An 11,940-nucleotide genomic window follows, 5' to 3' on the forward strand; every position below is an offset into this window, starting at 1 on the left:
CATTGATGTGCTGGGATCTCTCATGCAGAGTACATTTAAAGTTGATAGCAAATGCAGCTTATGAGATGAGTAATTACTCAAGTTTGTGTCATGGGTGGTTCTCATTCTAAAGCAATGCCCAAGCCTGCTTTATTAGAGCACATCTTGTCAACAGAATTAACATCAGGTTATGTTCGCAATAGTTTATATGCGTCTGTAATCCCCCCCTGAGCATTCTTGTAATTAAAAATATAATTGAATGTGCACTGTGGCATGGGATTGTTTGGCTTGGTGTATAGTTGGGCTGTCGGCAATTCATTATTTTATTGATCATGTGGTCGATTTATTAGAAAAATGTGTCCCCCATGTTCCACTCCAGCAGTGTCGAAGCCTTTACCTGAGGCAGGACTTGTCTGTTCATGTCTTTGTTTTGACTAAATCAATATTACACAGTAGTGTACTGGGATATGAAACAATAAAGATCAGAAGAGGTGTTAGCTTTTATGCCCACGATATCCCGCCGATGATGTATGATGCTGAGCTCGGATAAAATGATCTGTTTACAGAAGGTTGGAAAATGAACCTCCACTACCCCAACAGACTGTTGATGATTAACATATAAATGATGACTTCACTAACTTCTTCCGTCTAGTTATTAGCAGGGTTGTGGGGTAACTGTTTACATGTAGACTGATTACAAAAAAATAACTCATCAGTTACGTTACCAGCAAAACATTTTTTTGAAAAACTAGATGATTACTTCTTGAATTACTTTTACATTCAGAAAGGATGTTTTCTCAATGACATTCAATTCCTCTTTGTCGTCTTCTAATGCCTTTTAAAGAGAAAGTAGTCCAAACATAACTGAAAGTCATCAGATTAGGTTACTGAGTTTGGGTAATACAAAAGTTAAGTTACTGATTACAATTTTGGACAGATAACTCGTAACTAACAGTTTACATTTAGAAAGTAACCTACTCAACTCTGGGTACTAAGTAAAACAAATTAAAAGGTTTGCGATTGTCACAGCAATATGACTACAACATTGACTTTTGCTACCTGAGGTCCTGAGGTGTTTAATAGAAAAACACTTTATGTAACACACTGTCAGGTTACAGGGCTATGGAAACATGTGGTGAAGCAGTTTCAGTTTGTGTTAGTAGTCTGCTATGAAAGACCGGTATTCAGCAATATTGTCTCTGAATAAGATGTAGGCTAGTTTGTTGCTATTAGAGAAAGTGTCAAACATGTCTGATGTAATAGCATGAAGAATACTGTAACAGTGTCGAAAGTAGGATAAATGGCTCATCTTATGGTTTGGGAATAGTACGGCTATGTTATGCACTGTAATGATGTCATCAGATGAATGGAATGTGTATCATGAAAGGAGAGCACAATTGACATGCCGTTTTTCATAAGTAGTAACTGCAACCAGATACAAGAACTAAAGAATTTTCACTAACAAGGCTAGATTACAAGCATATGTTTTTTTTCTCAATGTGTGCTTTACAGTGTGTGCCTTTCAAGAAAGCTAAGGTAACTGAGCTAAACGACTACCGCCCCGTAGCACTCACTTCCGTCATCATGAAGTGCTTTGAGAGACTAGTCAAGGACCATATCACCTCCACCCTACCTGACACCCTAGACCCACTCCAATTTGCTTACCGCCCAAATAGGTCCACAGACGATGCAATCTCAACCACACTGCACACTGCCCTAACCCATCTGGAAAAGAGGAATACCTATGTGAGAATGCTGTTCATCGACTACAGCTCAGCATTTAACACCATAGTACCCTCCAAACTCGTCATCAAGCTCGAGACCCTGGGTCTCGACCCCGCCCTGTGCAACTGGGTACTGGACTTCCTGACGGGCCGCCCCCAGGTGGTGAGGGTAGGTGACAACATCTCCACCCCGCTGATCCTCAACACTGGGGCCCCACAAGGGTGCGTTCTGAGCCCTCTCCTGTACTCCCTGTTCACCCACGACTGCGTGGCCACGCACGCCTCCAACTCAATCATCAAGTTTGCGGACGACACAACAGTGGTAGGCTTGATTACCAACAACGACGAGACGGTCTACAGGGAGGAGGTGAGGGCCCTCGGAGTGTGGTGTCAGGAAAATAACCTCACACTCAATGTCAACAAAACTAAGGAGATGATTGTGGACTTCAGGAAACAGCAGAGGGAACACCCCCCTATCCACATCGATGGGACAGTAGTGGAGAGGGTAGTAAGTTTTAAGTTCCTCGGCGTACACATCACAGACAAACTGAATTGGTCCACCCACACAGACAGCATCGTGAAGAAGGCGCAGCAGCGCCTCTTCAACCTCAGGAGGCTGAAGAAATTTGGCTTGTCACCAAAAGCACTCACAAACTTCTATAGATGCACAATCGAGAGCATCCTGTCGGGCTGTATCACCGCCTGGTACGGCAACTGCTCCGCCCACAACCGTAAGGCTCTCCAGAGGGTAGTGAGGTCTGCACAATGCATCACCGGGGGCAAACTACCTGCCCTCCAGGACACCTACACAACCCGATGTCACAGGAAGGCCATAAAGATCATCAAGGACAGCAACCACCCGAGCCACTGCCTGTTCACCCCGCTATCATCCAGAAGACGAGGTCAGTACAGGTGCATCAAAGCTGGGACCGAGAGACTGAAAAACAGCTTCTATCTCAGACTGTTAAACAGCCACCACTAACATTGAGTGGCTGCTACCAACACACAACTCCAGCCACTTTAATAATGGGAATTGATGTAAAATATATCACTAGCCACTTTAAACAATGCTACTTAATATAATGTTTACATACCCTACATTATTCATCTCATATGTATACATATATACTGTACTCTATATCATCTACTGCATCTTTATGTAATACATGTATCACTAGCCACTTTAAACTATGCCACTTGGTTTACATACTCATCTCATATGTATATACTGTACTCGATACCATCTACTGCATCTTGCCTATGCCGCTCTGTACCATCACTCATTCATATATCTTTATGTACATATTCTTTATCCCTTTACACTTGTGTGTATAAGGTAGTAGTTTTGGAATTGTTAGTTAGATTACTCGTTGGTTATTACTGCATTGTCGGAACTAGAAGCACAAGCATTTCGCTACACTCGCATTAACATCTGCTAACCATGTGTATGTGACAAATACATTTGATTTGATCTTGATTTGGGTGACAGTTCTGTTTTCTTTTGTCTGGCACGAGCATTAATGTATGTTTCCATGCCTGACATCATTGTGAGGATTATTGGAAACCTAATTCCTTTTCCAAAGCTTTTAGGCAAATAGTGCCACCCAAAGCAACACCCACTGCCAGACATTATAACACTTGGCCTAGGCCTACTTGTGAAACTGGAGTAATTACATTATAGGATAAATACAATTACAATGGGAGCATTAGTCATACATTATTTTAATGAAAAATATCTAAATACATTTTATTAATAACAAAATGCAGATGTTTCTATCCTTAATAGCCTATAGCCTAATCTTGGTTTAGTTTGTGATCTGCACAGCACGCGCACATTATTTATGTTCTTCAACGCTCACCCTTTCATGGGCGGGACTTCCGTTCGAGACGCGGTAACTTCCGTTCGGGAAAACGAAATGGAAGTGAGAACGAGTCTATTTCTTTTTGATATTCAATAGTTTGCAATTGCAACAGTCAGTCATAAGTTCCATGCATATTGGAAACGAACTAACACTTTGTTGTTCATCGAAACTAGCTTTTTCCCGATGTAATTGCTTGTAGTTAGCTCACATACCGGTAAACGTAGGTAACGTTAGCCGCTTTCTATAATGCTTCACAATAACATTAGATAGCTAACGTTAGCTAGTAGCTACTACTTAGTCCTGTCAGTTTGACAAATGCCAAATGTTTTAAGCACTTTTCGAAGATAAATCCGTTATCGTGATGTGAAAATTCTTTACAAATAGGCAGCCTCGATGATGAGATAATTATTTACCGACCAGTTTCCAGGTAGCTATGCTAACTAGCTATCTGTGTGTCTCATGTTGAAATCTCTGCACCCACACAGTACATGATCTGGCAGTGAGTGTACATGATGAATCGTCCCAAGCCTACAACGATTAGGCGGCCTAGTGCTGCGAAACCCTCCGGTATGTACAGTATCTAGCTATGTGTACCCACTTTATCTAACTTTTGTCAAACATACAATACTATTACAAGTTTTTCTCTTCAAAATGTTGCCATTAGGTCACCCTCCTCCAGGAGATTTCATAGCATTGGGGTCAAAGAGTGGCGGAGAGTCCAAAGCACCTGCAGTTCTCCTTAAACCAGCGTCCACCTTACCCACTGACCGTAAACGAGAGACCTCCTCGTCACTTCCATCCTCCTCTGGCCTGTCCGGCCTAGTGAAGCGCCCCAAGATCTCCTCTACCCCTCCGGTCAGCGCCCTAGGACGATTGGCTGATGTGGCAGCAGTGGACAAAAGGGCTATATCGCCTTCGATCAAGGAGCCCTCAGTGGTGCCCATAGAAGGTAGGAAACGGTATCAATTCAAATATGTTTTTCAGTGGAATAGGTAGTGGTGAATCCTGTGTCTGTGATGTGCTGTGACTGTGCATATTACTAACACAATGGTTCTCTTGCAGTCCCCCCAGCAGTGCTCCTGGATGAGATTGAGAATGCAGAGCAGGATGGAAATGATGATCGCATTGAAGGGGTGCTCTGTGGAGCTGTCAAACAGCTGAAGATGAACCGGGCCAAACCTGACATAACACTATACCTCAGCCTCATGTTCCTGGCCAAGATTAAGCCCAATCTCTTTGCCACTGAAGGCATTATAGAGGTGAGATTTGAAACCCAACATTTTACAATCAGTTCCATACAGTTGTTATACAGATTGGTTCATAACTTTTTCTATCTGCGTGGACAGGCCTTGTGCAGTCTCCTTCGCCGGGATGCCTCCATCAACTTCAAAGCAAAGGGCAACAGTCTGGTGTCTGTGCTAGCCTGCAACCTGCTGATGGCAGCCTATGAGGAGGATGAGAACTGGCCAGAGATCTTTGTCAAAGTGAGAACCACTAATCATTCATATTGGAGTTCTGTTTGTATTCTAGCTGCATTGTTACCACTGTTGTGTGCTCTTTAACATGTTCTTGTTCTTTTCAGGTATACATTGAGGACTCTTTGGGGGAGCGAATTTGGGTAGACAGTTCCCATTGTAAGAATTTTGTGGACAATATCCAGACTGCCTTCAGTACCAAAATGCCCCCAAAGAGTATGCTGCTGCAGTTGCAGACTGACACTGGCCGCTCCGGTGGAGATATCAGTGCAGGTATAGTACTGTATGTATGTACTTACCGGTTTGTTCAGGTGTGAATCCAGGGACATTGGATTTGACTCTTAATCATTACTACGTCATTTAACATTTGGCAGTAGCCTAGCGGTTAAGAGCGTTGGGACAGTAACCAAAAGGTTGCTGGTTCGAATCCCCAAGCTAACTAGGTGAAAAGTCTGTCTGTGCCCTTGAGCAAGGCACTTAACCTTAATTGCTCTTCTGAGTCGCTCTGGCTATGAGCGTCTGCTAAATGACTAAAATGTCAATTTTCCAGGGAGCAGTCCTCACCCCTCCACCCCAGATGAGGATGACAGCCAGACCGAATTGCTGATTGCTGAGGAGAAACTTAGCCCTGAAGATGATGGACAAGTTATGCCAAGGTATTTAGGCACAGGCTACTACATATACAGTAGCAGTAATATATTGATTGCCTGTCTGTATTGTCTGTCTGCTTCTACTTAGACCGATCAGTTTATTGGACAATTTGTGTTCATTCACTCTTCATCTCATCGTAGGTACGAGGAGCTGTCTGAGAGTGTGGAGGACTATGTTCTAGATGTCCTGAAAGACCAGTTGAACCGCAGGCAGCCCATGGACAATGTGTCCCGTAACCTGCTGCGTCTGCTCACTGCCACCTGTGGCTACAAGGAGGTGCGGCTTATGGCTGTGCAGAGGCTGGAGATGTGGCTGCAGAATCCAAAGGTGAGAGGAGGAGTAACACTCAGCTACCCACATCACCATCAGTATTTAACAGGAATCATCATTTCATTGGCAATCGTGATCTAAAGTGAAGATCTCCTTCCAGCCTCCAGTCCAGCATGTAAATGCATCTGTTTGCATGAAATGAAATCTGACAGTGAACTAGTGTTCTGTTATGTATAATGAAGCCTTTTGTTTCTGCAGCTGACCCGTCCAGCTCAGGACCTTCTCATGTCTCTCTGTATGAACTGCAACTCTCATGGAGCGGACGACATGGAGGTGATCTCCAACCTCATCAAGATCCGCCTGAAACCTAAAGTCATCCTCAATCACTACATGCTCTGTGTCAGGTCTGCAGGTCCTCTCTTATGGCCATATGATTGTTTAGTTTGGATAGTCCCCTACACATGGTTTATAGATGTTCAACCAAGTACCCAGGGGCCTCAACCACAAACCCTTACCCTAACCCAAGCTTCATGTCCTCATCCTGGTTCAATCCAAACCTCAACCCCAACAAGTTGTTGCATATCAACATACTTGATGTGTTCAATGTTGTTAGTTTGAACATCCTATAGGGGACCATTTATATTTCAAAAGCCTTGGTGCAGAGCGCTTTATTCATACACTTAACTGTGCTGTCTGGCCTTTGTTAACCAGGGAGCTACTGAATGCACACAAAGACAACCTGGGAACCATGGTGAAGCTGGTGATCTTCAACGAGCTGTCCAATGCCAGGAACCCCAACAACATGCAAGTCCTTCACACACTGCTCCAGCACAGCCCAGAGCAGGCCCCTAAGGTGAGGGAGTATTCCATGCTGACAAGACGGCTGAGGAAAATAAAAAATGTGTTACTATGGGGAAAGTAAATATATGTGGCTCACAGTGCTCGAAATTAAGGCTTGTCTGTGGCAAATAATAAAAATATATTTAAAAAAAATGAATGTCGGACAACCAGAATATAGATTTTAGTTGTCCGAATGGACAAGTAAAAACATCACAATATCAAACAATTGACATTCTGAGTAAATTGCCTATATTCCTATTTGCTAAAGCCTATTTCAATCCATATGTGATATTTACACAAAGCAAGAGAACACTGTAGACCGAGCTAACGCCTCGATCACACCAACAGCGTCGTTGTGCAAAATGGTACGCTGCAGCATCTGGATATGTGTGCAACAAAAGTTAAACGTTCACCTTCTGCTACCATTTCTGTTACTCCATCTACACATACAATTTGTTGCATACGTTCGATAAATCCAACGTATGCACCACACAGAACACACCTTAACTGCCTCTACAGCGCAATGCTGCAAAGGCAAACGCAGCGGTCCATTGGAAAGGAATGTACTTCATCGTTGTGTTTTAGTACAACGGCTGTCGGTGTGACGAGGTGTAAGAGTCTGACCAAAGCAGCACAAAATATCCAGTCAGAATATATATATATTCTCCAATGTCGGATGATCTGGGCCAATAGCCAAAGTCTATTTATATAGACGACACTCGGGCGTCTTATTGTTATAGAAGCCCACATTTTCATTTGATATTAATATGACTTGGTCTATTAAGCCACTTTCAGTTTAATGCCTGCTGGATTTCTCCTGCCGTGCTATTTCATGATCTCAAAGTTTAAGTTGCTTTTAAATAACTCCAAAACAGAGGAGGCCTAAGGTAATAATGAGAGAGCTAGAAACAACAGCACGGTTTAAAGATCAAATGAGAAATTTGAACAAACCTTACAGTTGAGCAAGAAATTACAAGACAGAAATGATGCATGCACGTGAGGTTGAAAACTAACTTGAAATATCATAAAGCGTTAAGTCCAGTTAAAGTTGAAGACTGTTTTCCAAACTATTCTAATAAACTATTTAGATGTCCTGAAGTTGCAGATTTTAAATGGGAATAATATTAAAAGCAGGAGTCTTTGCTATTCTCAAACACAGATTTATTTTAGGCCACGGGGTGAGCAAACAAAAGAGAACTTAAACTACAGCTGATGAAAGCTTCTGAAAGAAATGATGTTGTTGACAAGTGACTTCATCTTTCGTACATTTAAAAGCCCGGGTTCAGAAATGGACAAGGATAAGCTTTATTGGCTTTGGATTGAAGTACACGTTTGTATTTTTCTCGGATTGATCGCACTTTTACTTTATTTTGAATAACTGAAACTCAAGGAGGAGATGTTGTTTGGAAACTGCTTGGCTTAAAGCTGTTTTCTACCTTCTGATCCTCTCCTTAGTTCCTGGCCATGGTGTTCCAGGACCTGCTGACCAATAAGGATGATTACCTGCGTGCCTCTCGAGCCTTGCTGAGAGAGATCATCAAACAGACCAAGCACGAGATCAACTTCCAGTCCTTCTGCCTGGGTCTGATGCAGGAAAGGAAGGAGGCCACCTACGTTGACATGGAGTTCAAAGTGAGCTCATGATCTTTATATTACTCCCACCTTGTCTCAGTCTCCTGTACCATTAAATAACTCACCCCCTACCTAGTTATATGCCCTTTTGTGCCTCTTCACTGATGAATAACTTCTGTGTTCTCTTTGGATCTGAGCTCATGATCTTTATATTACTCCCACCTTGTCTCTGTCTCCTGTACCATTAAATAACTCACCCCCTACCTAGTTATGTGCCTCTTCACCGATTAATAACTTCTGTGTTCTCTTTGGATCTGAGCTCATGATCTTTATATTACTCCCACCTTGTCTCAGTCTCCTGTACCATTAAATAACTCACCCCCTACCTAGTTATATGCCCTTTTGTGCCGCTTCACCGATTAATAACTTCTGTGTTCTCTTTGGATCTGAGCTCATGCTCTCTGTCTGTTTTCCACAGGAACGCTTTGTGATCCAGGTGACAGACCTGCTCACGTGCTCCATGATGCTGGGCATCACAGCTCAGGTCAAGGAGGCTGGCGTTGCGTGGGACAAAGGAGAGAAGAAGAGTACGTTCTTGTAGTTATCTGGTTGTTGTCGATGTGGGCATTTTGAACATCCCTTTTGTCTGTTTCAGATCTGGACGGTCTGAGATCCTTTCAGAATAATATCGCTGCCATTCAGAGGGATGCTGTGTGGTGGCTTCACACTGTTGTTCCCACTATTGCCAAAGTGCCATCCAAGGACTATATACATTGGTATGTGTTTGGGAGTTTTCGTGCCACTTTGATTGTTCAAAAATATAAACATAGGGGGAGCTAATAATCATCCTACAGTAGTTACTTAAGATTATTTTCATTACATGGGTAGAAGAATTTACTTGTTTCTTTTCCACAGTCTTCACAAGGTGCTTTTCACGGAGCAACCAGAGACCTACTACAAGTGGGATAACTGGCCCCCTGAGAGCGACAGAAAGTGAGCATCTCTTCCCAACATTTGTTTTATTCATTTCTGTCTGTCTCTCCCTGCCGTCTCTCCCTGCCGTCTCTCCCTGCTCCGTTGGCATCACTTAAATGTTTTTCCTCCGCCAGTTTCTTCCTGCGGCTGTGCTCTGAAGTGCCTCTGCTGGAGGACACTCTAATGCGCATCCTGGTCATCGGACTGTCCCGTGACCTGCCCCTGGGCCCTGCCGACGCCATGGAGCTGGCGGACCACCTGGTGAAGAGGGCGGCCGGGGTCCAGTCCGATGGTACAACATCTGCAACAGCAATGGGTAAGTGGAGTTTACTTACAGTAGTTAACATTTTCATGAAAACAGATGACGTTGAGCGAACTTTGTTTATTTGGCTTCACATAAAGAGGGATATTTCACTTGTTTCCTGGTTTTGCTTTTGTAGATCTGGATGTGTTGAGAGTGGAGCGGATCCAACTGATTGACGCAGTGCTGAACCTGTGCACCTACCACCACCCAGAGAACATTCAGCTGCCTGCGGGGTACGCTACTCTCTCTTAGTGTAATTAATCAACTCGCCAGCTAGCTTTGAGTCGATGTTCATGTCGTTTTCTGTAAATGACACGTTTGATATTTTTCAAGCTATACTCCTCCGAACCTGGCGATAGCCACACTCTACTGGAAAGCGTGGCTCCTGCTACTTGTGGTGGCCGCTTTCAATCCACAGCAAATAGGTATGAGTCTCAGGTTTCCCTACAAATCATCAGAGTATATATTAGAACCTTAGCCACAGGTTTTTACCTTTTTGTTACAATCAACCATTTATTTCTCTCCAGGCTTGGCTGCCTGGGACGGCTATCCCACACTGAAAATGCTCATGGAGATGGTCATGACAAAGTAAGTCACAAGTATGAAACATTTATTAGTTTAAACCCAGCACATACCAGACTAACTACTCATCCAACCTTATCTTTCTCCTCCCCCTTTTTCCTGCTTGGCAGTAACTACTCCTATCCTCCGTGCACGGTGGCCGATGAGGAGACCAAGACCGAGATGATCAACAGGGAGCTGCAGGTGTCCCAGAGAGAGAAGCAGGAGATCCTGGCCTTCGAGAGCCACCTGGCGGCTGCCTCCACCAAGCAGACCATCACAGAGAGCAACAGCCTACTGCTGTCCCAGCTCACCAGTCTGGACCCACAGTAAGACTCCTGCTTCATGCACCTTGTAGACTACTTTTAGGGGCTGTTCCTAGACGCAGATTAAGTGTAAATGCATACTAGCATAATAAATGGAGATTCTCCATTGAATGTGCTTTTTTAGGCCATGGCTTAATCTGGGTCTGGGAAACCGACCCATTTGTTTCTTTTTTCTAGGGGCCCCCCTCGCAAACCCCCACCCGCAGTCCAGGAGCAGGTGAAGAGCCTTAACCACTCCCTTCGCCTGGGTCACCTCCTCTGTCGCTCTCGCAACCCTGACTTCCTGCTCAACATCATCCAGAGACAGGTAAACAAGAGCACATCCTCTCTCGCCAGTAGAAAGTATTCTCTCTGGAAGGAACTCTACAACTGTGTTCTATGTTTTCCCCAGGCCTCCTCTCAGTCAATGCCCTGGCTGGCTGACCTGGTGCAGTCCAGTGAGGGGTCCTTGGACGTGCTGCCCGTGCAGTGCCTGTGTGAATTCCTGCTTCACGATGCTGCAGATGACAACTTGCCCATCGAGGATGACGAGGAAGGAGAGAGCAAAGAGCAGAGAGCCAAGAAAAGACAAGTATGCTGCCGTTTCTCAACAGCTATCATATTTTTGTTTGTTTTTGAATGGCTTTTGTGGACAGAGAAATCACTGACTCCAGCATCTCAAAGGATATGCTTGTCAAGTTTTATTTCCTCCACACAAACCAACAAATGCCACATTTTCTGTTGTCTCTCTCGCTACACCAGAGGCAACAAAAGCAGAGGCAGCTCCTTGGACGGCTGCAGGATCTGCTGTTGGGTCCTAAAGCTGACGAACAGACCACGTGTGAGGTGTTGGACTACTTCCTGCGCCGCCTCAGCTCTTCTCAAGTGGCGTCAAGAGTCCTGGCTATGAAGGTGCATTATAAGAGACAGGACACACACTAATGAGCGTTTCCTTGATTTACTGAGGAGATGTATTCATCTACTTTGGCTCTTCTGCTGTTGTTCAGGGTCTGTCACTGGTGCTGACTGAGGGGGGTCTGAAGGATGGAGAGGAGAGGGACCAGCCCATGGAGGAGGACTCCAGAGATGCTGAGCTCCTGCCAGGGTACCAGTGGCTCCTGCAGGACCTCCCCAAGCTTCCCCTGTTCGACAGCGTCCGGGGCATGACCTCCACCGCTCTGCAGCAGGTCAGTGGTCTAGATCGTTCGTACCAATGTGAACCGTATTTAGCCTCATTGTCAGGTTGTAGATGAGTTTTTTTTCGCTGAAGGGATGTGGTAAGAATGTGCGTTGTTTCTGTTCTTCCCCAGGCCATCCACATGGAGACAGACCCACAGACCATCAGCGCCTACCTCATCTACCTGTCCCAGCATGCACCAGTGGAGGAGCAGGCATCTCACAATGACCTCGCTCTGGTAGCCC

The 11,940-nt window shown here is 44.5% G+C and overlaps 1 protein-coding gene across 4 annotated transcripts in view; it reads left to right on the top strand.

Annotated features, from left to right (window-relative positions):
- The first annotated feature begins 3,576 nt into the window (after positions 1-3,576).
- LOC110486305 (integrator complex subunit 1) overlaps positions 3,577-11,940 on the top strand; it is a 27,998-nt gene continuing 19,634 nt past the window's right edge. For 2 of the 4 annotated variants that reach the window (XM_021557791.2, XM_021557794.2), the window contains exons 1-24: positions 3,577-3,625; positions 4,051-4,132; positions 4,230-4,514; positions 4,628-4,824; positions 4,912-5,049; positions 5,148-5,313; positions 5,591-5,696; positions 5,832-6,018; positions 6,220-6,365; positions 6,673-6,814; positions 8,257-8,433; positions 8,852-8,960; positions 9,029-9,149; positions 9,289-9,366; positions 9,483-9,664; positions 9,789-9,885; positions 9,986-10,077; positions 10,180-10,240; positions 10,345-10,542; positions 10,717-10,846; positions 10,931-11,110; positions 11,281-11,430; positions 11,526-11,705; positions 11,829-11,933. In XM_021557791.2, coding sequence (XP_021413466.2) covers positions 4,075-4,132; positions 4,230-4,514; positions 4,628-4,824; positions 4,912-5,049; positions 5,148-5,313; positions 5,591-5,696; positions 5,832-6,018; positions 6,220-6,365; positions 6,673-6,814; positions 8,257-8,433; positions 8,852-8,960; positions 9,029-9,149; positions 9,289-9,366; positions 9,483-9,664; positions 9,789-9,885; positions 9,986-10,077; positions 10,180-10,240; positions 10,345-10,542; positions 10,717-10,846; positions 10,931-11,110; positions 11,281-11,430; positions 11,526-11,705; positions 11,829-11,933 — 3,285 coding nt within the window. In that variant the 5' untranslated portion in view covers positions 3,577-3,625; positions 4,051-4,074. Of the gene's footprint in view, positions 3,790-4,050; positions 4,133-4,229; positions 4,515-4,627; positions 4,825-4,911; positions 5,050-5,147; positions 5,314-5,590; positions 5,697-5,831; positions 6,019-6,219; positions 6,366-6,672; positions 6,815-8,256; positions 8,434-8,851; positions 8,961-9,028; positions 9,150-9,288; positions 9,367-9,482; positions 9,665-9,788; positions 9,886-9,985; positions 10,078-10,179; positions 10,241-10,344; positions 10,543-10,716; positions 10,847-10,930; positions 11,111-11,280; positions 11,431-11,525; positions 11,706-11,828; positions 11,934-11,940 lie in introns of all 4 variants that reach the window. The other 2 variants (XM_021557792.2, XM_021557793.2) reach the window with 2 other exon arrangements.

Source organism: Oncorhynchus mykiss, chromosome 13, assembly GCF_013265735.2.
Source record: "Oncorhynchus mykiss isolate Arlee chromosome 13, USDA_OmykA_1.1, whole genome shotgun sequence".
NCBI classification, from domain to species: Eukaryota; Metazoa; Chordata; class Actinopteri; order Salmoniformes; family Salmonidae; genus Oncorhynchus; species Oncorhynchus mykiss.